The 24,937-nt window shown below is 43.9% G+C and overlaps 1 protein-coding gene across 5 annotated transcripts in view; it reads right to left on the bottom strand.

Moving 5' to 3' along the window:
* Window positions 1–3,712: 3,712 nt before the first annotated feature.
* The window catches only part of ARHGAP25 (Rho GTPase activating protein 25), an 88,441-nt gene continuing 67,216 nt past the window's right edge, over window positions 3,713–24,937 (bottom strand). For all 5 annotated transcript variants that reach the window (XM_020878591.2, XM_070480450.1, XM_070480433.1 and 2 more), the window contains 7 exons: window positions 21,957–22,164; window positions 16,396–16,528; window positions 13,947–14,020; window positions 12,268–12,389; window positions 11,278–11,462; window positions 6,935–7,461; window positions 3,713–4,579 (listed from right to left, as the gene is read on the bottom strand). In XM_020878591.2, coding sequence (XP_020734250.1) covers window positions 4,372–4,579; window positions 6,935–7,461; window positions 11,278–11,462; window positions 12,268–12,389; window positions 13,947–14,020; window positions 16,396–16,528; window positions 21,957–22,164 — 1,457 coding nt within the window. In that variant the 3' untranslated portion in view covers window positions 3,713–4,371. The remainder of the gene's footprint in view (window positions 4,580–6,934; window positions 7,462–11,277; window positions 11,463–12,267; window positions 12,390–13,946; window positions 14,021–16,395; window positions 16,529–21,956; window positions 22,165–24,937) is intronic.

Here is a 24,937-nt window from a genome sequence, read left to right as displayed (position 1 = left end):
TTAGCAGTTTTACAATCATGTTTAACAATCCTGTCTGTATTAGAAGTAATTGAAAAGTTTTTGGTTCTTTTTTTAATTCTTAGGCTCCACTCCTAATATTCTGATGCAGTTGATATGGAGTAGGATCTGATGCTCAGATTAAGGAGATTCTATTGTGAGGCTAAGTCTGAGAACCACTGTCTTAGGACAGTGTTGGTAATGCAGAGAAGGTGGAAAATGCTATCATATTAGGTGGGTCTTGGTTGCGACCAAGAGTTAAGCCCAGCTCTGTATTCTGGAAGCACTGAAGTGACAGACGTTCAGTGGGTTTCACAGCAGGGTCCTGGTGTGGGGGCAGAACCCTTGGACAGAAGCTAAGAATCACAAACATCAGGGAACAGTGGAGCAGAGGAGCCCTTTAAATCCTCCTCACTGTGTGAACTCTGACAATTTCCTTGTCTCTGGGCTTCAGTTTCACTATCCATTAAGTGAACAGATTAGATTAGACAAGTTCAGGGTGTCTTCCAGTGCTGTTATTCTAGGACTGTGAAACAGGTTCCAGGCAGCAGAGGAAAGAGAGTTTGGCATCCCTGCTGGTATTCTGCGCTCACTCCTTGCCTGAAGTCGCTCAGCAGCTTTCTCTGTGGCCGACCAAAGGCCAGCCTTGAGCAACAGCTGAATCTCCATCCCTGGGGCCTCCGTTTACCCAGCCTTCCTGGCAGGATGAACGCTTTCCTGCAATTCTTATGAAGGCAGCCCAGGTGAATTGCAGGAGTCACCTCTGAGTGATCTCTCTGCTCCACGGCAGCACACGGCCTGATGCTAGCTGCAGAGGAAGTGGTGGAATGTGGAAGTTTACATGATGTCAGCGCATATGCATCCTTCTGTCCTGAACCCGGAGCCCAGCCCTCCGATCCTGTGCCATGCGGCTCCTGGCCCTCCCCTTCTCGAGAGCCTCAGGCTGCTTGGGAGTCCCCTGCTCCATGTTTCCCAAGAGGATGGGCATCTGAGTAGGACTGAAAGAACTGGTCAAAACAACAACAACAAAAATGATTATTGCTTGCATCCTCCGCAGTAGGTTCGGTATTGTTATGTCACATTCCATGTCTCGAGGCTCAGACTGACCAAGATTCATTGGGAAAGAATGGCTCTGGTCTGAATGTCTGCTTTCCTTCCACCCAAAATTCATATGTAGAAATCCTCGGCCCTAAAGATGATGGTAATAGGAGATGTGGCCTATGGGAGGTAAGTCGTAAGGCTGGAGCCCTTGAGAATGGGATTAATGTTTTACAAAAGAGGCTCCATGGAGCTCCCTATGGAGCTTCTTCCATGTATGCATACAACTGGAAGACTGCAGCCCAGAAAAAGACCTCACCTGAACTTGATCTCAGCCTCCAGCCTCCAGAATTGTGACAAATGCCACCCCATCTGTGGAATTTTGTTAGATGAAGACAGGACTTACCCCAGGCAATCCTTAATACAAAGTCTCCTAACCCGTGCACAAACAGATGGAAGACCATCAAGCCTGCCTCACACATAGGAGAAAATGTGCCATGCTCAAGGCAGTGAGGAAGTGAAAAATGTTGGTGGGAAGAGGGCAAGGGGTTTGAAAGTGCGTATTGCAGACTTTTGAAATTCTCAGCACCTGTGCAGGGAGAAGAAAGGAGACAGTAAAGGGGGTAGTGGTGGGGAAAAGGCAGATTCCTTAGATCCTGCCCATGGCAGGGCTTTGAAAGTAACACTGGGAGCTCCAGGGTCCAACAGAGTTGACATAGGTCAGTCTGGGTTTGCCTTCCAGAAACTGGCTCCCAGATCCAGGTGAGCTGGAGCTACACTGCTATGCATCTTGTAGGTGGTCTTTTGGGGCTTTGATGACACTGGCCTCAGACTCCAGATCTTCTTCCCTGGCCCTTCCTTGGACTCGAGGGTCTGAGGTCCTGGAGAAACTCTTCTTTGTATTCTCCTTATGTGGAGGGTGGCACCAGAGCAAGTAGGGACAGCTTCGGCAAGCCAGATGTCCTTGACTGTGAAGAGGTATTGAGACACTGGCTTCCGAAGCTGGACCGGCTGCTCTCTGATCATGTGGTTCTGGCAAAAGGCATGGAGAGGCATGATCTGACCAGGAGGCGCTTGGCATTCAAATGTGGGCCAGCAAGTTTCTATAATGTGGACCCCCAAACAAACGGGCTTCAGGGCTTCCTCTCTGCACCTGCAGACAAATGTTCCCTTTGGAACTATGAAGCCGGCTACTTTCACACTCAAGTCTGTATTATCATCCAGAGGGTCCATGTCAGGAACCCACGGGAGAACACGGCACACGTGCCTGGCAGAACTACAGACACACATCAGTGGACATTAAGCATTCAGGAAGTGTTTCTACATTTGCTACTCTGTAATTGAAAAACAAATCCTAGGAAATCAAATATTTAACTGCTTTACTTAATAATGTTCCAAATCAGTCTCCCTGCCCTCAATGGGCTGTAAGCAGGCCTCTCCTAGGAGCTCCACAGGTCATCCTTGTCCTCCATCCGTCTGGTCCTCAGGATGCTGGAGGTGGGAGGAGCAGGGCCTGAGTAGTAGGACTAGGAAACAGCTCCTGTCCAGGCCTTTCACTCTGTGAGGGATATGATGACCAGAGTGAAGAAAATACAGAAAAGAGGAAGAAAAGGGAAAAAATGAAGGGAGAAAAAGAAATAATGAGGAGACACAGAAGGGGAAGGCTAAACTCTCACTGTGAATAACTGGAGATTCCAAATCACTAATTCAGCCATGTGTCTTCCAGAATTCAAGCATATTTATGGAGTAATGGATGAAATATGTAATATGAGTACAGGTAACACCTGCTGGGAAATTGGGCTAGGGGCTTCCAGAGATGAAAGCACATTTGAGAATATTAGGTTTGTTTTTATCTCATCCTTATTCAGTTTCTTCCTGTGTATGTTTTGTGATATACATGATAGATTAATATAGTAGGATGTGTATATCATTTATAAATGAATAAACATACTTATGTTGAGAAGGATGGACTTCCCTGGCTGCTCAGATGGTAAAGAATTAGTCTGCAATGTAGGAGACCCGGGTTTGACCCCTGGTTTGGGAAGATCCCCTGGAGAAGGGAATGCCAATCCACTCCAGCATTCTTGCCTGGAGAATTCCATGGCCAGAGGAGCTTGGCAGGCTACAGTCCATGGGTTTGCAAAAATAGGACACGACTGAGTGACTGATGCTTATACTTTTTTTCATATTGAGGAAGGTATGCTCAAATATTTTCTATTGATGGGGTACATGATCAAAAGAGCTTAGAGACCACTCAACTAGAACGATGACAAAAACCATTAAAGACTCCACCGCACTTCCTAGGAAGGCCTGGGGCCTCACTAGGGGCCTCTGCCAGGTTGGCTTAATATAGAAGGAAAAGTCAACTCTGAGCTGGGAAAGCCCTAGCTTTTCTCTAGTGCCTTGGGATCGTTAAAAGAATAAAATCATATGCATTTTGGTGAAATAGGAAAAATATTATTATATGACTGTTACTATCTAAACTCACAACCAGCGTCTAAAAAAGGTTGTATCATCGTGGGCCTGCCCTATGCAATCGCAGCCCGTGAAATGCAAGTGGAATTGGAACACAGCCCACGTCCTGCGCATCATGTGCCTGGAGAGGGGTGTCTCTGCCCCCAGGAAGGGGAGTCATTTGCTCTCATAAAGGTGTCGCATGTATTACCAACAGCTCTGCTGCTTCTTTTTCTCCCCTTTATTTGAATATAATTTTCTAATGGTTTTGCTTTCATAAATACAGTTTATTGCTTGGTTTGTCTTTGCCTAACACGAATTTTGAGTTTCCAGCCCTGGAGAGTGTGCCTCATGGTGGGAGTGGCAGAATGGGGTCCTGGCTTCAGCAGGTGCAGCCCTTCAAAACACAGTTCCCCTCCCCCAAGGCAGAGAACTCAAAAGCTGAATATTATTTTTGGCCCCTGTGTCTCAGAGACACCCCAGTCAGACATCTGACCAAGCAAGTTGTTCCACAACGGAAACACAGCTAACACTTCAGTCCAGCCTCTGTCAGGGGCAGCCTGTTGCCTGTGGCCTGCATCAGTCTCCACTGGACATAGCCATCCAGTTGCGGAAGGTGCTGTTTCACTCAGCTGAAACCACCGTGGAATAATGCAATCCTTTCGAATACAGCCCCAGGGGCTCATAGCTGTCCACACAAGTCTCCGCTTACTCTTATCCTCCTGCAAACTCCACTGATCTATTTATTGGGAAATGTGATGTTTTTCCCTCCAAATGTCATCTCCCTCTTAGGGAGTGATGTTGCTTCCTGGCTATTGGTTAGCAGCAAGAAAGGCAGCAGTGCTGGGTCTCTGCAGGCAGTCTTTGTGGTTCCTGGGATCCTCAAGCATCAGTCTTGGGTTCCTTCATCGATCTGACAAATTCCTTCACCTCCTCTTCCAAGGCCTTGTTCCTCTTCTCCACATCCTCCCGGGAGCGTTCCACGTTGCGGAGGCTGATTTCCAAGGCAGCTGACTTCTTCTTCTCATTCTCCAGTTCTTCATTGAGCCTCACCACCTTAGCCCACACGTCATAATTTTCCTTCTCGAGGCTACGAAGAAGGGAAGAAAAGAATGGGATGACAAGGCATGACCTCTAGACTCTCCCTCCGGCCTTGCCCACCGCCACCCTGTCCGTTTCACCTTCCATGTCACAAGACCCGTCCCCAGCCTGTGCCTCCTGTCCCACCCCGGACAGGAGGACTTGCCAGTAAAGCTGAACTCCCAGAGCGTGTTCCTGCTCCTCCTTCATCATTTACATCCATCCTGTGACATCTCGTGTTGTTTTCCATGTCATTTTGTGTTTTGTATCTTCCACCACAATATAAAGTCTTTGAATGAAGATACCAGCTCTAATATTTACAGCCCACTAGCACCTTACATCTGTCCTGCTCTGTGGAAGTGTTGATTGACAGCTGAATCTCACCCAGATTCTGTGTGTTTGGATCCCCAGCCCCTGGAGACCAAGATTTGGAGGAGTTGGGGAGCTGCCCTTTGGCAGCAATGGTCCTGCCAGCCCCACCTGTACTTCTGAATCCCACTCAAAGTGCAGGATCTGCTGGATTCCTGAATCCCCAGGATTTTCACTGGTACTGGCCAAAATCTTAGTCTCATCCCAGGTGCCTGTCTGTCCTCCTTCAGGCTGTGCTGAATTCACCCTTGAAAATGAGCGTACATATGACATTTTAAAACCACAGCAGGGAATTTCAGGCCTGTGAGGAGAATGTGATTAGAAAAGTCGCTTCAGAGTTTCTGTGAGATACTGCCTCCATGCTACCCAACGGCAGAGACATTCTTAAATGGAGACTTGAGTTCCTGTTTGAGCCCATCCCTGGGCTCCCCTGGTGGCTCAGATGGTAAGGAATCTGCCTGCAATGCAGGAGACCCATCTCCAGCCTGTGCAGGAGATCCTGGTTCAATCCCTGTCAGGAAGGTCTCCTGAAGAAGGGAATGGCAACCTACTCCAGTATTCTTGCCTGGTGAATTCCATGGACAAAGGAGCCTGGCGGGCTACTGTCCATGGGGTCGCAAAAAGTTAAACATAACTAAGCAACTAACACTTTCACTGGCTTCTAACTTCAAGGGCCTGGTCGATGCTGCACGTAATGGCCTCTCATCAGAGCAGTGCCTACCTCTGCCCATTTCTTCTTCAAGCCAAATTAAACATTCCTCTGGAATCCACATTGCAGGCAGATTCTTTCCCATCTTCCCTAGTGGCGCAGACAGTAAAGAATCTACCTGCAACGTGGGAGACCCAGGTTTGATCCCTGACTTGGGAAGATACTTGGCAGGAGGAAATGGCAACCCACTCCAGTATTCTTGTCTAGGAAACCCCATGAACAGAGGAGTCTGCTGGGTTACAGTCCATGGGGTTGCAAAGAGTCAGACATGACCAACTAACACTTACTTTCTGGAATCCTACCCATCACAAATCTAGTTTTCTTCTCAGAGTTCTCCGCATCCCTCTTGTTTAGAGGGCAACCTCACGAGACACTGCTAGATCTTGACCACTGATTCCAGTGGTGGGGAGGTAGAATCTGAGTGGGCTTGGGAGTGTGGCTGACCCGGGTTCAAATCTCAGCCCCATCAATGATTAGCTATGCAACCTTTAGGAACCGTTTTATATTTCCCAAACTCTTATTTCTTCTGTAAAATGAGGGTATTACCTATTTCACCTGATTACTGAAGGGATTATGTGAGAAGGGATGTCTGAAGTGTGAAGATTAGAGTATTATAGACTGTGAGTCCTCCTTCCTCTCCCTTGGAGGAGTTGGGAGCCCCCACCCCCTGCCCAATTTTGGATTCAGAAGACTTTGTTCCCTTCAGGAGGAGTGGCCATCTTAATAAATATTTGCAGAGTTGGTGAATGATATTAATACAAAAAAATTTAAAAATTTCTCTTAATGTTTTAAGGCAAATGCGTGAGACTCTTTGTGATCCCATGGACTGTAGTCCTCTAGGCTCCTGTGTCCATGGAATTTTCCAGGCAAGAATACTAGAGTGGGTTGCCATTTCCTCCTCCAGGAAATCTTTCCAACCCAGGGATCGAATCTGCCTCCCATGTGTCTCCTGCATTGGCAGGCACATTCTTTACCACTATTCCACCTGGGAAGCTCGTATTAAGCATGTTGATGCTTAAAGAATCACTTCGTGGAAATAGCTGGTTAAGCTACTTAAGCTACATACTTACTTTTCCATGAATTTAATCTAAAGTTTAGTGTTTTCACTAATTTGGCCATCTCCTCAATCCCTTTGCCCTTGTTCTTCATTAGGCCAGACTACTTACTATAGAAACTATTATCTATAATTGAAGTTTCATTATGTCACTCCTTCAGCAGAAAAAAGTCCCTATTTGCTTTTAATATGGAAACCAAGTGGCTGCCCAAGCCCCTCTGGGATTGACTTACTTTTCAATCTGTTCCTCATACATTTGCTTCTGTCTTTCTATTTCCTTTTGCAGCTCCTGGACCATCTTCTGCAAAGATTCAAGTTCCTCTTCACCAGAGATTTTTCTCCCAGGCCCAGTTTCAGAGTTTAGGCTGGCAAGAGCATCTCTCTTGGAGTCACAGGCCTGGGGTGAGAGTGTACTGGCTTCATCCCCAGGGGACCCAGGCTGGGTGGGGACATTATCATAAGTGGAAGTCCGCTGGGAGTCGAAAAACTGCTGCACACCTTGAGACATCGTTCTCCTGTGTCCATCCCCAGCCTTCGCCTCCAAAGAAGATGACCAGAATTCATTTTTAAAGATCTCTGCTTTGCAGCTGTTGGCACCTTGCAAAGCGGAGGTCAAGAAGCATTTCCGGTTTGGGAGTGTCTGAGTCCTTTTTCGTGATTGCAGCTTCCAATCTCCTGGCTTGTCCCTGGATGCTTTGTCTTCTAGACACCCATCGTTTGGCTGTTGTCCAGTGGGGCTGGTTGCATCTGAGTCACTGGCCTAAAAAAAAAAAATGGCCATGGATGTTACATGGGTTTTTGTCACATATGTCATGTTCTCAGGATAAGGATGAGAAACTTGAAAGAAGGCAACTCCTGGGTGTGCATCTGTGAAACTCTAGAAGACCATCTCTTTCATTTCCTTGGTATTTTATTAATTACTATATTTTAGATTAGAGGATAACTACTTAACAATATTGTGATGATCTCTGCCACACATCAACGTGAACTGGCCATAGGTATACATATGTCCCTTCCTTCTTGAACCCCTCTTCCATCATCCACCCCATCCCACCCCTCTAGATTGTCACAGAGGACTGACTTTGAGTTCCCTGCATCTTACATTAGACTCCCAGTGGCAATGTATTTTACATATGGCAGTGTATATGTTTCAATGCTATTCTCTCAAATCATCCCCCCTACTTCCCCCACTGTGTCCAAAAGTCTGTTCTTTATGACTGTGTCTCTTGCTGTCCTGCATACAGGATTGTCAATACTATCTTTCTAGATTCTATATATATGTATTAATATATGATATTTACCTTTATGACTTACTTCACTCTGCATAATAAGCTCTAGGTTCATCCACCTCATTAGAACTGACTCAAATGCATTTCTTTTATAGCTGAGTAATATTCTATTGTGTATATGTACCACACCTTCTTTATCCATTCATCTGTTGATGGACATCTAGGTTGCTTCCATGTCCTAGCTATTGTAAATAGTACTGCAATGAACATTGGAGTACATGTGTATTTTTCAGTTATGGTTTCCTCAGGATATATGTCCAGTAGTAGGATTGCTGGGCTATATGGTAGTTTTATTGCTAGTTTATTACGGAATCTCCAGACTGTTCTTCACAGTGACTGTATCAATTTGCATTCCCACGAACAGTGTAGGAGGGGTCCCTTTTCTCCGCACTCTCTAGCACTTATTGTTTGTAGACTTTTTGATGATGACCATTCTGACTGGTATAAGATGATACCTCATTGTAGTTTTGACTGGCATTTCTCTAATAATGATCAATGTTGAGCATCTTTTCATGAGTTTCTTAGCCATCTATATGTCTTCTTTGGAGAAATGTCTGTTTAGGTAAGAAGACCATCTCTCAACTTGTCATATTAGTTGATTTTCTGCCTGGCACTTTTTTCAGAAGAATATTACATTAATACTTGAAGGAACTCGTGCTTTAGAAGTGAAATGCTGACTAAAATCAATTGCTTGTGGGAAGGAGTCCTAAAATAGGATCTTTTAAAATACTCTTAGAATGGGGAGGCTTTTTCATGACCAAAATCCAGAAGCTATAAAAGAAAAGTTTGATAAATTAAATCTACATGGGTTTCCATGATTTCCCAAATTAAAAGTAAGCCACAGAAATCACTGCATGCTAAATCAAAAAAGAATAAACAAACTAACAAAAATATTTGCAATGCATATCACAGATAATAGGCTATTTTCCCTAATACATAAAGTTTATAAAATTTGAGAAGACGACCAATAATCAATAGAAACACAGGCAAAGAACAAGGTCAGATGGTTTATGTAGGAAAATGCAGCTGGCCCTTACACATAAAAAAACAACGTTTGGATTCTCTTACAACAGGAAAAATTCAAAGTTAAAATTAATGAAATATCAGTTCTTTCCTATCAGATGGGAACCCCCACCCCCTGAAAGCTAACATGCTCTGCTTGGGAAAGTGTAGGGAAATAGATTATTTTATGCATCACTGGTGGAAGTACAAAAGAGGACAACCACTATTTAACAATTTTAATCAAAATTGCATATTATAAATCTATTTACTCTCTGACTCATCAATCCCACTTTGAGGAATTTATCCCAGAAATATATCTGTCTGAGCATGAAATGAAGCATGGTCAAGATTATTTATGGCATCCTTGTTTGTAGTATAAAGGAATAAAAGTAACCTGCTCATCCACAGGGGCTGGCTGAGTAGATCATGGTACATGCACAGAATACAATACCATGTGTGTTAGTCACTCAGTCATGTCCAACTCTGTGACCACATGGACTGTGGTCTGCCAGGCTCCTCTACCCATGGAATTCTCCAGGCAAGAATATTGGAGTGGGTTGCCATGCCCTTCTCTAGGGGATCTTCTTGACCCAGGGATCAAACCTGGGTCTTCTGCATTGCAGGCAAATTCTTTACCATCATACACCTGCCCAAAACACGGTTTATGAAGTTGCTGTCTATGTATTGACACGAAAATGTCTCCAGGGTATGCCATTAAACAGAAAAATTCAAGATACAAAGTAGCATGTGTGTGTGCCTGTGTGTGTGTGTAAAGGGAGAGAATGAGTATGTTATACCTTGTATAAAAAGGGAGGTAAATAACAGTTTACATTCATATTTACTTATATTTTCATAAAGGAACATTGGAAGGACAAAAAAGGAACTGATAAAGTCAGGGAAGAATGAGGTGGGTGGAGAGAGCAGAGGGAGCTGAAGTTCTAAACATATCTCTTTTTCTTTTGTTTTGACGTTTTTGTATCATGGATATATATGTTTAGATTAAATTAAGAAGAAAGAGAAAAGACTGAGCCCTAGGTGTAAAATCAGAAAATCAGGGCTCAAGCTGTCATTTGAGGCTTCTAACTTATCACCTGCTTCAGCAACCCCACCTGGAATCCGAAGGGCCTGGAACCTGAGATGCAAACTAGATCTAAGTCCCACCCTCCTGCCATTCTATTACTATCACCTTGGGCTAGCTGGTCCACCTCCCTGAGACTCAGCACCTCAGCTATAAGATGTGTAAGATAAATTCTGCCCTACAGAGGAAGGGTTACGACTCCAGACATGATCTATTTAAGGTCTCCAGCACAGTGCCTCTCCATCACTGTTATAACAAATACAGAAACCTGTCAAATGAGCAAAATGGCCACTCTCAAGGATGTCTAGGATGATTTCATTATAGGAAGTAGGAACATTTCTAAATATTAATCTGGTTTTAGAGTATTAGTAAGATGCACTGTATCCAGACAGGCATCACCCAAGAAAAATCACAACCACCACCACCTTTTTCTCAATACTTTCCTCATCATCCACAGGATTAACAGTACTGTAAGCAACTGACAGCGCCTGGTCAACCGGGAATTCTAGATTCATTACTTGGTCACACATCAAGAATCAAGCTGCTACGTAAAGTTCACGTGTTCTTTTAAAAAATATTTGTTTCTAAAAAGATGTAAAAATAGTTGAGCTTTGTAAATTGTTGGCCTTAGTCTAAATTTCAGAGTCTGCAGAGTGTTTTGACATTGTGAACGTGAGCCACAATCCTTCAGTACAAATGAGGGGGTTGACATTGCTGAGACAGCTTATCAGGGAAAGGGAAATAATACACAAACACATCACATACTCTGAGAAAGAAATCACGTTTCATGGCTTAGCAGGAAACCAGTTCTCTCTGGACTTTCACCCGGAATTTTCAACAACTCTCACTGAAACGTTTACACTGTGGTATACATTAATTTCCCTATCAAACTTCCCCAGACTGCATTTGAAAGGGTTTCCGTTTTAATGTGGGCTTCAGTGAGGATTCCTATTGCTCAGTCATTGGGGGATGGGCACACATGTCACTAATCTCATCTCCAGGATTCCAACAGAAACTAGATTTTGAAAGAGGCCAGGCTTTCAAGATGCATTCAAATGAGTCTATACCAGCTGCGTCCACTGCCACAGCATCACCCAGGACTCCCCAGATTGCCAGCCCCAGAGCAGCTCTTACATGGAATGACCTGGACTGAAGGAAGAGTTGGATGGAAAGAGGAAGTTTTTCTACACCTTACCATGTTACTTACACTGTCTGTCCTAGAAACTGGAGGGTCCTCAGTGGCATCCCAGCCCACCGAGCTTCGTGCAACTGGAGGTTTCTTGGGGTCATTTTGGGGGGCAGGGGGTGATAAAGGTGCATCCTTGGACTTGGGGAAAAGGACTTCGTGGTCTCTGATCATCATGGTCATCACTCTTTGGATTTGAGGAGTCCCTGAAAGAAAGAAGAAAGAGATCTGTAGTGCAAGATCATGGGCAGGGGCCAGGCAGCCCTCAAGGGTCTCCACCCATGAGATGTCACTAAAGTTGACTCTAAAACCACATGGCCCCCAAGGACTTCAGTTGTTCCTCACAGGACCCTTCTTAATTGCTTGGGATATGGGATCCTGGTGAAAAGGATGAGACAGGAGGATATGGGACCGGGGTGAAAAAGGGTTGTTTTCAGCCTATAGCCCTCTGCATCATCTTTGATTAGGAAATAGGGAATATGACAAGAAAGAAAATGAAGACATCTTTCTCTCCTGATGTGGTCCTCAATATGACATCTGATTTCTTACTGCACACATACCAAATGTGTGCCAAGCATACTGTCTCCCCCAAATCATGGCAGACATCAATGACATCCTGACTCTGTGTCAGGACTCTTGTTCACTAAACTAAGACACAGCCTCAGAAGTCTTTTCAGCACAGCTTTACAAGTAGCTTCTTTCTGAGGTGTCTTATAAAATCATATTTGTTCGCACTCTCTGGTTAAGGGTGTTTAAAAATACTGAAAGACTAAGAAACACCGGCTAAATGTTTTTGTGCTAGCCTACCATACTGTGTGATGACTGGTAAATCTCTAACCTCTCTGCTCTGCTGTGACCCAGAAAATAAACTGCCTGCTGATTTCACAGGGTTATTTTACAACTCATAAAGATAATCGACAGAAAATGCTCAGCAAATTGCAGAGCAATTTGGTAGTGATGTCACTGTTATTACTTCCTCTGCCCCTGCCATCACCACGGGACCAGTAGTACCTCTCATGATCACAGCAGGGTCCTCGACCTTCGACCTGATGAGATTTACACCAATCACAGTAGCCAGATTGTCCACGCTCATTTTGTTAACTCCACAGTTCAGCTGGATTTCATGAAGGAACCTGCGGGCAGCCAGGATATCCCAGAGTGGGAGACAAGAAGATGTCACAAGGAAGTACTTCCAGGTACCAAGAAGATCACAGAGGTGTGTCTCCACTCCTTCCTCCTGGTCTCAGGAATGGGACCAGTCTGCTCTGACCACAAGAATTTGAATTTGTCTTGAAAGATTCAAGATCAAGGAAGACAAGAAACAAGCAGCCCAGCTGCTGAGGGTGGTGTAGGGGCCCAGGGTGGGTAGGAAGTTACATTGGCAGGAAGCAGGGTCTAGTGCAAGGAGCTAAGAGACAAGGAAGACTAAAATGGGTGTGGACCATGCCTAGTCTTGACTTTACAGGCTTATCTCCCAGGCTCTCTGTACATCCCAGCTGAGTCTCCAGAGGAAAAAATGTTACAGTGAGATTTCATAAATGGGAACTCATGTTGCCTCCTTGCTCTCATCCTCAGACTATACCACTGAGCATCTCAAATTTTCAGCAGGTGCTCAAAAACTAACAATGAATTTTCACTATAATTCTACCCAGTTGAGGCATGAAGCTCTCAGACTCATTTAAAAAAAAAGAAAAAGAAAAAACCTGAAAAGATCAGCAAAGGGATTTCTAAATGCTATCTCTAAAAAACACTTTTAAATGAATAGGCTGAAGCAATATAAAATTTCCAATATGGAGAAGTTCTCAGAGAAGGGTGTGGTGTCCAAATGAGAAAATTTTAATTTTATGGAATATTAAGGAGTCATATATAACCCTATTTTGCGACATATGAAAATTCTCAAACTATAACATTTAGCCAAAAGAAGCAGGCTACAAATATATATTATTAATATATATACATATTTCTAATTTGGTATAAAAATTGTTTCCATATTATTTATATTGATATATGTGAAGATCTAGCACAGAGACAACAACATTCAGAAGGAAACACGTTCAAATGTTAATAGTGATTTTTGCTGGGTGAGCAGACTTGGGGTAATTTTTGTTTATATACAGTACTTTGTATTTTGCTGGTTTCCAAACCAAGCATCTATCTCTTTTATAATTTGGAAACTGTAAAAAAAATTTAAAAAAAAATAAAGAGAAATTCAGCTATGTCTGGGGTGGAGATCCAGGCTCCCAACTCAGCCTGATCTGGGTCAATCCACATACCATGTTTTGGCACAAAGTCGGCACACAGCAGGTCCTCAGAAAGGGAACTAAGAAAGGTGGCCTGGAATGAATGCCTCTGGGGTGCTAAGTTATGGTCCAGAGTCAGGAAGATGGGAGGTAATTCTAGAAAAATTATAAAGATTCTGGGTTCTAATGCCTGTCCCAGGATTCTGGGCAGCCCTGGAGTAGGTTTGAAGGAGGATGTATGTTTCCTTTTTGTGTTGATAAGATTTTCAGGGAATCCTTTAAATTATCTTGGGGTCACAGGAAACTACCTCAGTGGTATGTGAATAGAGTTGACCTTCCAAAGGTCTGGACCAGAATCTCTTGAGTTCACAGAGATACTCTTTCCTCCTCTAACGGGGCCATCTTTCTGGTGTGGCTGAAAATTACAGAGCTGATTCAGGGGCCTCTTACCTGCAGATGTAGCTCAGAAGGCTGTAGTTGTCTCGGGGAAGAATGGAGAGCTGTTTCATCAGCTCCTGCTGGGCCTGGGAAGAGATTTCAACACCAGTGAATGAAGCTGCTAACTTGCCAGCAATGGGACCCTGGAACATAATTGGAGTTTATCTCTGAAGGAGCAAAACTTTGGCAGTCAATCTTGTCTGTCTCCACGGTTTTCTATGTTTTTTAAAAAAACGTTTTTGAAATAACTATAAATCCACAGGAAGCTGCAAAAACAGCATGGAGATGCTCCTTGTTTTTTGTACAGTGTATTTCTTTATTCATCTGCAATTATGCTCTCCTCCCCAACTCGGAGCTACTCTAAGGCAAGAACTAAGTGATACCATACTCACAATAATTGTTTGTTTTGTAAATGCTAGAGATGTAACACTCCAATAAAGAACTGGACCAGAACCAAATGCCCCCAGGTAACTTCAAATGTATTGAGAAGGAGGATGCTTCTGAGAACTGGGATTTCAAATAATATGGTTTTCCTGGAACACACTGGGACACAAGGCCAGGATGACCAACCCGGAGGGCAGGTGAGAGGTCTGAAGGTTAGAGCTCCATGATCACACTGATCATCAGAGAGAGTCATACAAGGAGTGCATGTGCCAGGAAGACGAAGGACTGCAAACTTTCTTTCCTCTTCTCACTCATAGCACCTGTAGGGGCTGCCGTCACTATTTTTTAAAGATTTTTTTAAAATGTGGATCATTATTATTTATTGAATTTGTTACATTGTTGCTTCTATTTATGTTTTGGTTGTTTTTGGCTGCATGGCATGTGGAATCTTAGCTCCCTAACCAGGGATGGAACCCATACCCCCTGCGCTGGAAAGTGAAATCTTAACCTCTGGACCACCAGGGAAGTCCCGAATCAATAATTTTAAAATGTCACTCACTTGTTACACATATCCCTTGGTTCTCAAAATGATCCTGTCATGAAGTCTAAGTTTGTACTATCTAATATAACAGCAACTTGCCATATGTGACTATTATGAAATACAATAAAATTAGAAATTTTGTTCCTTAGTTGCACTAGCCACATTTCAAGTACCTAGTGGCCACATACAATGAGCAGTTACTACATTGGACAGTGCAGTTATGTAACAGTTCAATCATTGTAGAAAGTTCTCTTGGTCTAAGTAAATAAGTCTAAGTAAATAAACTGAGTCTTATAGAAGATTCATCATTTGCTATCAATAAATGGCAAAATCAAAGTTAAATTTATTGCAAGTTTTTCTGTGCACCATTTTGCCAGAGAGAGCTTTTAACATAGTAATGCTAAACACAAATCTCCTCCCGCCCCCAATGTGGGGAGTTAGACCCCTTTATTAGCTGTGTGTTATTGGAGAAGACTCTTGTGTGGTGTTGGAGAAGACTCTTCAGAGTCCCTTGGACTACAAGGAGATCCAACTAGTCCATCCTAAAGGAAATCAGTCCTGGGTGCTCATTGGAAGGACTGATGCTGAAGCTGAAACTCCAGTACTTTGGCTACCTCATGTGAAGAGTTGACTCATTGGAAAAAACCCTGATGCTTGGAGGGAATGGGGCAGGAGGAGAAGGGGACAACAGAGGATGAGATGGCTGGATAGCATCACTGACTTGATGAACTTGAGTTTGGGTAAACTCCAGGAGTTGGTGATAGACAGGGAGGCCTGGCATGCTGCGATTCATTCAGTCGACTGAGCGACTGAATTGAACTGAACTGATTAGCTGTGTAATACAAACGCATTCATGGACCATTTAGTTTTGCAAATCTAAAAACCATGAAGGTTTTATTGTTGTCAGTAGGGTTTTACTGGTTTCTTTTGCTGGTTGGTTAGTTTGTTTAACATGATTCTAATGTAGTTAACTGTTGACTGTAAGGCCTTTAAGGAAACAATTTACCTGAGGATCAAAACTCCTGCTGGTGAGGAGCTTTGTGATGTTGCAGACAGGAACTGTAGGCCCTGCAGGCAGCTGTGGCTGAAATGAGCCAAGGAAAGTTCCTGTCCTTCCTCTCCCTGGCATATGTTCCTCATATACCCACGCCTGTCACGCATGGTATCACAAAGCTAGAACACTCGGACCCTGCATCTGCCCTCCAGGTTGGTCAGTCTGTCTTTGTGTTCCAGCGGGTTTCAGCGAGGCCATATTGCTTGAAACCTTCTCAGAAGCATTCTCCTTCTCTTACTAGCTTTAAGGTGACTTGAGGTTATTTGATGATAGTCTAGTTCTTTGTTGGAGTGTGACATCCCATAAAGACTGTCACCATGATTGGCTTCATTTGACTTTTCGCTGTTGAGAAAGTTCTAGTTTAACAAAGTATCTCACCAAAAGGTCCACTCTTGACCCACTATTGCTTGCCTACCAGACTAGTGTTCAGTAACCATTACCTTTTTCCAAAGTAGGACAACTTACTCTAATGACATACATACCTTTGCCTCATCTGAATTCATGAGCTGCCCACAGAGCAGGAACCCATCGTACTGGCTCCAGGGAACCACGGGCTCTGGGAGGTCTCGGAGGTAAAGCTTCAGCAGGGAAGCCACCGTGTGGACGTCTGTGTCTCTGGAGGAAAATGAGCAATGCTTTTTGAAAGTAAAGTTCCAGAATTCTCCTCACCTCCCTGCTGGTGATCCACTGAATAAAATCCCAGGTCCCCAAAAGGAAATTTTGCAAAGGAGTAGGGTTTGATAAAGATGCATTTGACTAAAATATTTTTGCTACTCCCCCTTCTGGAATAACAATCCCCAACACCATTTCCTTTATCTCTTCTACCTAAGTGCCTCAAAGGTAAGTTGAAGGTCTACTTTTCCATTAAACCTGTTAAACTATCTAGCCTTCATTGCTTTCTTCTTTCTCTAAGTCACTTAGTATATTACAATTTAGCATTTTCTATGTAGTCTATAGTTTTTCATGCAATAACTCATTTATAGCTATGGCCCATTGTTCTCTTTAATCCCTCAGAAAGCTTAACATAGTTCTGGGGTTCATTCATATATTTACACAATCATTTATTCAACACTTACTCTCAACAGTAAGTGTTGAGAGAATCTACTAGGTTCAAGATACTATGTCAGATATAGGGATTTCAGCAGTGAACCTGGGAGACACACAAGACCCCTGTCCTCATGGAGTGAGAAAGCTGTACAGACTCAAATGTTACCAAGTCATTATAATACTGTGTGGTTAGTGCAAAGAAAAATGAAGTTCTGGACCTGGGACTGCATCGAAATGTAGAAAAGGGCTATCCAACATAGCACTGGGGAGTCCTAGGAGACCCTTCAGAAAAGATTTGAAGAATGATGAGGAATTAGGGCATGGGGCAGGCAGCACATGTATCAACAAGGAGGATGGATGCAAGACTGGGTAAACCATAGCCCAGGAGCCAAATCTGGCCTATTGCCTTTATGTGTACATCCTGTGAGCTAAGAATGGGTTTTACATTTTTAAATGGCTGGAGGGCGGGGCGTGCTCAAAAGAAGAATATTTCATGGCAAGTGAAAAATTATATGAAATTTTAATTTCAGCATCCATAAACAAAGTGTTACAGGAACACAGCCATACTCATTCATTTTTGTATTGTCTTCAGCTGATTTCATGTTATAAGAACAGAGTTGAGTAGCTGCATTAGATATTGTCTGACCCATAAAGCCTAAATATTTCATTTATGGCCCTTTAAGAAAAGTCTACTGATCCCTGGGGTTTATGGAGTTATTGCATTTATCCCACATCTCTATAAGAGAAAGAGTCTGAATATACCATAAACTTGAAGCTCAATAGTGAAAAAAATATGCTTATTTCATATCAAGGAAAACTGGTCATGAACCCCACTATTCATAGTGGCACTATTTATAATAGCCAAGACATGGAAGCAACCTAAATGTCCATTGACAGATGAATGGATAAAGAAGATGTGCTACATATATGCACAATGGAATGTTACTCTGCCTTTAAAAAAAATATTATAATGCCATTTGCAGCAACATGGATGGATCTAGAGATTATACTAAGTAAAGTAAGGCAGATAGAGAAAGACAAATATACGATATTGCTTACATGTGGAATTTAAAACAATGATACAAATGGACTTACTTACAAAACAGAAATAGACTCATAGACATAGAACACAAATTCATGGTTAGCAAAGGAAGAAAGGGGGTTGGGATAAATCGGGATCTGGGATTAACACATACACACTACTACATATAAAGTAAGTAAATAAAAAGGACTACTGCATAGCACAGGGGACTATAGTCCATATCTTGTAATCACCTATAATGGAAGAGAGTCTGAAAAAGAATAGATATATATGTGTGTGTAACTGAATCACTTTGCTGTACACTCCAAACACTGTAAATCAACTATGCTTCAATTAAAAAAGAAAGAAAAACTGGTGTGTGTAAGAGACAGCCCCAGTAGTATTTTGAAAAGCTGTGATGTGGTAAAAGGTTCAGCTGATCTGAGTACTTCCTGGACATCAGCAATGGGGGATACAAAAGTGGATGGGCTGGGTGGGAATGACTCTTGGAGGAGGGCCAGGAGGGGTGGATGTGGGCGTGAGGAGGAGAAGGCAGGCATTTGAGGCCTCAGAAACCAGAACATCATGGCTTGACTGTGGAGCTCTCTGTCTTGACGTTTCATGTAAATGTTTTCTCTTTGGTTTGTTTTGATGGTTGGTGGCTGGAGCTGCCTTCTGAAAAGGCTCCAGCCTTTGTGGCCCGTGAACTCTAACTCCAAAGCAGAACACAGAGCCCTGCCTCTGCTCCACTGCTGCCTTCAGGAAATCAGGGGTGGGGACTATTCACTTAAAGGTGGGGGTTCTGGAAAAGACTTCCCTGCTGAGTCATTGCCTAAAAATACCTTGGCAAAGCCCTCTCATCAAAATGCAGGAGAAGTTTCCCAAAAAATAGCATCTGACACTTTGCAGAGCAGCATTCTCCTAAGTCCAGAAATCTCCTTTGTCCCAATGCCCCTGAATCACTGTCCACACAATGGGCGTCTCTGGTTTGACTGAAGCCCTTCCCCCACCCACAGCCTCTAATCTTACTCTGCAAGTGCTCCAGAATCCCTCGAAGTCCTGCCCCTCCTTTCCCCACCCTGTTCCAGAAGGCCATCGTCTTTTCCCAGGATTCTGCCCCAGCCCCTATTTGGCTTCCTACCGCCATGACTCCATTCTCCAATGCATCGTCTATCAGGTGGCACAGCCCCCAAAACTCAGAACACACCCGCAGAACAAATATGGAAAACAAAGAATTTGAAATGAGAGAAATAGTATAGATAATACATTAAGAACCAGAAACTTTTGAAGATAAACATAGAAACAAAAAAGTCAAACTCTATAGATAGCTCAATCAGAAGGTAATAACCAACATTAGAAAAGAGAAAGAGATTGTAACCACAGATACAGGATTGATACTTCTAAGTTATCATCAAAAAGCACAATTAGCCATCTAAATCATCATAGAATATTGTAACCCACTGAATGCTTTCCAGTTCATTTTGTCAGGGGAAGATAATCCTGCTTGGCTTGGCTAAATACTCAGGCTTGTTTATTGTACATTAGATTAAGTGCCATTTTGGGGTGAAAGAAAGAATACTGGAGTGGGCTGCCATGCCCTCCTCCCAGGGGATCTTCCCAACCCAGGGATCGAACCCAGGTCTCCTGCATTGCAGGTGGATTCTTTACTGTCTGAGCCTCCAGGGAAGCCCCCTAAATCCAGTAGATCACGTCAAAAGCCCCCTGCTGAAAAGAAAAATGATGAAAAAATGAAACCAAAAATAGATGAAAAAAATACTGTCTATATTTCATTTTTTGGCACTTAACACAATAGAACTATACAGTTTTGTTTCTAAGTTTTTGGTTTAATGTCTGTGCCCCCATGGTTATAGAACTGGCTCGAATATCATGGTTATAGTCTAAATTTCCAGCATGATTTTTTCTGAGTTTGCTTTTCCTCCAATCTAATGAAATGTCCTCATATATATATTAATATATATTTTTATATATATATATATATTAATCAAAGACTAAGAACAAGTCAGGAGCCAAGTGACTTCTGAGTTCAATGACTGACCCATCAGAGATTAGCCAAGGCCTCTCAGATGGTCTGTCGACCCTTGTGTTGGCACACTGACCTTATAATGTGGCACACTTGTCCTTTTCTCACAGAAATAGAGGTATGGGAAGTGAATCATATACGGGCAGTATCCAGCCCAGAAGTAACTTGACAAAGACATTTAAAAATTCTTATTTATATGTTTAATGAGAACCAGATACATCTGCAGGAGAACCTACCAAATAAGAGCACCTTTGTTTTTCTTCTTTCTAGTGAGGTAATTCAGGGAATCTGATGGTGGAATGTAGAAGATCTAGACAAGTACCCTAGGGGTCACGTAGCCCCAAGAGTCGGCCCTGAAGAGCCTTAGGTGACCCTTCTTACTTTGGATGTGTAAATTCTATTCCTCAGTCCTAGGGGGGTGGAGCAATCAGACAAGGTGTGTGTAACTCTCCTCCCTCCGGTCCCAAATATTTCACAGGAATCAAAGACTCAACTCCAACCACCCAGGCTGACTTTATAGATGTAGGAGCTCAAGCCTCGGGCAGGTGTTTGGCAACTCCCATAATCACCTCTAGTCCTCCTGGCTAACTGCTCTCATTACTTTAGCAATAACCCATCTGCATCTTTTGATCCACGCAAAGCTCGTTAAAAACATAAGAAGAAAAGTCAGTGTGAAGGTAGCGCGCTTGATTGAACAGGTGCCTGATGGTGAAATGTGATTTATGGTCCTCCCAGAAAGCTCTGTAAATTTGATGCCCGTAACCTGCTCTCATTCCAGTAACGTCTTTGCCTGTTGCTTTCCTGTTAAAACACAGCACCTTGATAAATTAACCTATTGGATGCCAAGGACAGCAGAGACACACATATGATGCTCCAAACCAAGATAGTGGCTGAGAATGGAGAGAAAGAGACAGGTCTCAGTGATGCTTCTGAAGGAGAGTGGGCATCACTGGTGGCTGGAGTGGGAGGTGAAGGAGAGGGAGGGTGAGATGGTCGGCACAGTACCACACTTAGCTGTTCATGGCTGTCCCAGGATCAGCCCTAGTTCTCCAATGTAAACAAGCTCCTGGGGGGATTTCAATCTTTGGAGACTGGTGAGAGTTCAGGCTCAGCTCACTAAACCTCGGTTTATGGGCTGCAGATTTGGAAAGAACAATGGCTCTTTCTTGCCAGCAGGACAAGCGTGTGCAGGCAACTGAGCAAATATTGCACAACAGGTCAAAAGTATACAGTGTCGGTGGGGGTTGTGCCAGTTGAGCAGGGCAGAGAAGAAAACCTCGGCTGTGTAGCTGCAGCGGTTGGGGGGCAGTGGGGAGGGCGAGGGTGGAAGAAGCATCATTGCACCTGAAATGCCCCAAACGGGGCTGGGCAACCTCCAGAGACGAGACTGGGAGAACACCAGGCTGCCATGATGTCAGTCTGTACTCCCTCCCAAAGGGTTCAGAATCAAGTTCAGAGTTGCACAGGACTGTGTTCCTACAAATAAACAATAAGTCCTGGCTCTGGCTGTTTCTGGAAAGCCAAGGAAGACCATCGGAACCCTTGGATATTGACACGGTGCCTAATCCACCACCCCAAGTCTGCCCAGCCAGCTCTGCCATTCTCCATCCCTCATCTGCTCCAAATCGTGAGCCTTGAGCTAGGTCCCATCTTTCTCCCTTAGTCCGCATTTCTCTCCCCATATCCTACATATCTGTTGACTGACCTGCAAGGCCCTAGTCCTAGTTCATGTCCTCTCTCACATGAATGGTCAGCACACTTCTCTACCCATGCTCCAGGCTACCATATTTTGAGTTATGAACAGAACAAAAGGCTTTTTCTGTTGCAAGCCAGGGATTTTGGCAGCATCTATGCAAGTCCCATGGCTCAACTGGTAGACAAAGGTCCATCTCAGTCAAGCAGGGCACAGGGGCGACAAGGTGAGCACAGCATACCTGTCAAAGGAGGGCCGCTCCCCCGCATCAAAAGCATCTCTCAGCTGCTTCACCAGGTTGTCCTGTCCAGGCAATCGGAAGATGCCCTCTTCATTCAGACCATGCTCCAGGATGAACTCGGCACACTTCTCCACCAGGATGGGCACTAGGTGGGGGCCGAACTTCTGCTCATAAGCCACGGTCTCATCCAGGCGCTGGCCAAACACGGCTGGGAAGAGAGAAAGCAGAGCCTGCCCGTCACTCCGATTTCCCTTGACAGAACTGAGCAGTCGAAGTGATAGGATTTTCTCCAATGATACTGAACAAAATATACAAGACACACCACACATCATATTTCCTGGGGCTATAAAGTGGGGGCTGTCCATTTGAGGCTGTCGGTCAGTCTGTTTGTCTACATCTATAGTATTTAAAAGAACAACTCACTTTTAATGACTGCTTTTCTTGTGCTAGGAATTGTGCTAAATTTGAACACCTTTCCTCACTTAATCTTGACAGCCAACTCCATGAGATAGTATTGTTATAACTGTCTTACTATTACAGATATAGAGCCTTAGAGGCGCTAATGAACTTGCCAAGGTCAGGTGCCAGGACACAGTACAAGTCAGAATTCACTTCCAGGCAGTAAACACAAGAGAAGCAAGTAGGCCATTTTGAATTCTGCTTGTGTCATTTAGCATTAAAGCGTAATAGTCTATCATATGGATGTCTCATACTGTATTAAACCATCACAGCATTTTAAATAATTTATGTTGTTTACTATGTTCTACTATTGTTAACACTGCCACAGTGAACATGGTCACTAACCTAGCAGAGTTCCTGGAATGTATTTAGTTCAATGTATAATTTCTAATTAATTGCTTAATTGATTGATGAACATTTGGACTGGATGAACATTGGTTTTTTCTCCTTTTGAACTATTTCCTTAGGGCCAATTCTCACATGTGGAATTACCAGGTCAAGCCATTTGAACATTTTAATGACTATGGTATGCAAATGGTTTTCCAGAAACATTTTTCCGACTTACACTGCCTCCAGCGAAGCATGTGTGGGCCCGCCCCACCCAGTCCTGCCAGCATCTGGCTCTATAATTTCCCCACCCCAGCAGTGGAACAAGGTTAGTTTATGAATCAGGACACTGGCTGGCTACCCATTTCCCCACCAGGGCCCCATGCCCTTCATGTCTTCAGGTCAGAAGACGGTCACGGTTTCATTTCTGTCCTGGCTGGCTTTCTCTCCGGCATCATGAGGGCCCTGCCACGCTGACCACTCCAATCCCTGGGACGCTGTGCCCAAAGTCCTTTGGTTTTCCCCATGATTCTCTCTCTGGGTCCCCTGTATTTGGTCTCTAATTAATGTGGATGCCACATGTAAGAGCTGCAGCCATGTCTCTGGAATCCGTGTCCTCTTTACTCCCCACTGCCTGAGGCCAAGCTGGACTCCTCCCTTCCCTACCTCTGCTGTGATCTCCTCACCTGTAATTGTTCAAAATCTTCCTGCTACTTACCTTTGTAAACAACTGGTCTACCCAAGTATGCTTCCATTTTTAACAGTCACCCACTTCTTCCCCAGTGGCCACAGCAGCATTTTTCAAATGACCCCTCAAAGCTCCAGGGGATCCTCATCACCTCAGACCTGCTGGGCTGTTATCTGTTTTATTTACAGCATGCCAGTGAGACTGTCTGCTTCAATATTTCTGTGGGTAAAATCTCAAAAACAGGGCCAGCATCCCTTAGGTCGGCAACTGAACCAGCCCCCACCTACCTTTCTGGCCTGACTTCCTCTCACACCCTCAAAGGCACCTCACCCTGATGATCTCAAAGCCCACAGTACTCACCAGACTACATGCCCTTGGACAGTCTCTTCTAGCTGCCCACTCTGCTCATCTCTCTCTTCCCTGTCTACTAAGATTCTATGTCTTCCTTGAAGCAAAAAGTGTTAGTCACTCAGTTATGTCTGACTCTGCAACCCCATGGACTGTAGCCTGCCAGGCTCCTCTGTCCACGGAATTCTCCAGGCAAGAATACTAGAGTGGGTTGCCATTTCCTTCTCCAGAGGATCTTCCCAGCCCAGGGATCGACCCCCAGTATCCTGCATTGCAGGGAGATTCTTCATCATTTGAGGCAGAAGGGAAGCCCATGTCTTCCTTGGCCCAACTCAAATACCATCGCCTCTGCCAAGACGTCCCTGACCCCGCCTGGGGGACTCCATCCTCACTCAGTGCGTCCACATCCCTTCTGTACTTTCCCAACCCTTTTCTCACTGGGTTACTACCACTCATTTGCGCTGTGCCCTCTGCAATACTGTAGGCTCCCTAATGCCAGGGGTAGGCCAGGACAGTGACCTGCCCTCAGAGCTTCTACTTCTTCTCTTGTCATTCATGTAATCTCTCAGTCCAACTCACCCTTATGTTTAGCATGGGGACAAGGTAGACAGTCAAACAATTTTGCTGAATTACTTAATGAGCTATGTCATCTTTAAGCAAGTGCTTTCCATGATTAATGACAATTTAGGCATTTCCGTAGTTTAAACCCTAATAGGGATGCCCTCAGTAAGTGAATTCAGCCTCACACTGGCATCTATTGAGTGCCTTGCATGTATCAGCAGCAGGCCATGTGGAATGGATTCTATAAACAAGGGCCTGTAAGAGGTGACTCTCGCTTTTAATTAGCCTACTACCAAGTTATGAAAATGAAAGGACCCATACAAAATGATAAACAATTAGAGGGTGTCAGGAAATATATAGAATTAGGTTTCTATTTATCTGTGAAAGGTGCTAGCTAGGTATTTTCACCAAATTGGAAGGAAATGATTAAATGATCTGACTTAAAGCATAGACAATGGGGCATTTAAAAAATTCCCTTTGAGAGTTCTAGGGAGGGCACCTTAGAGGGGAAAGCAGATGTGTTTCAGAGCAGTTGACATTTGGGCTCAAGGGGCCCACTGGATCACTGTAGAGAAAGATACCCCAAATACAAAGATGT

This window comes from Odocoileus virginianus, chromosome 2 (genome assembly GCF_023699985.2).
Source record: "Odocoileus virginianus isolate 20LAN1187 ecotype Illinois chromosome 2, Ovbor_1.2, whole genome shotgun sequence".
Lineage (NCBI taxonomy): Eukaryota > Metazoa > Chordata > Mammalia > Artiodactyla > Cervidae > Odocoileus > Odocoileus virginianus.
Note: the sequence above shows the minus strand (reverse complement) of the source record. Positions and strands in the feature narration are given on the sequence as shown.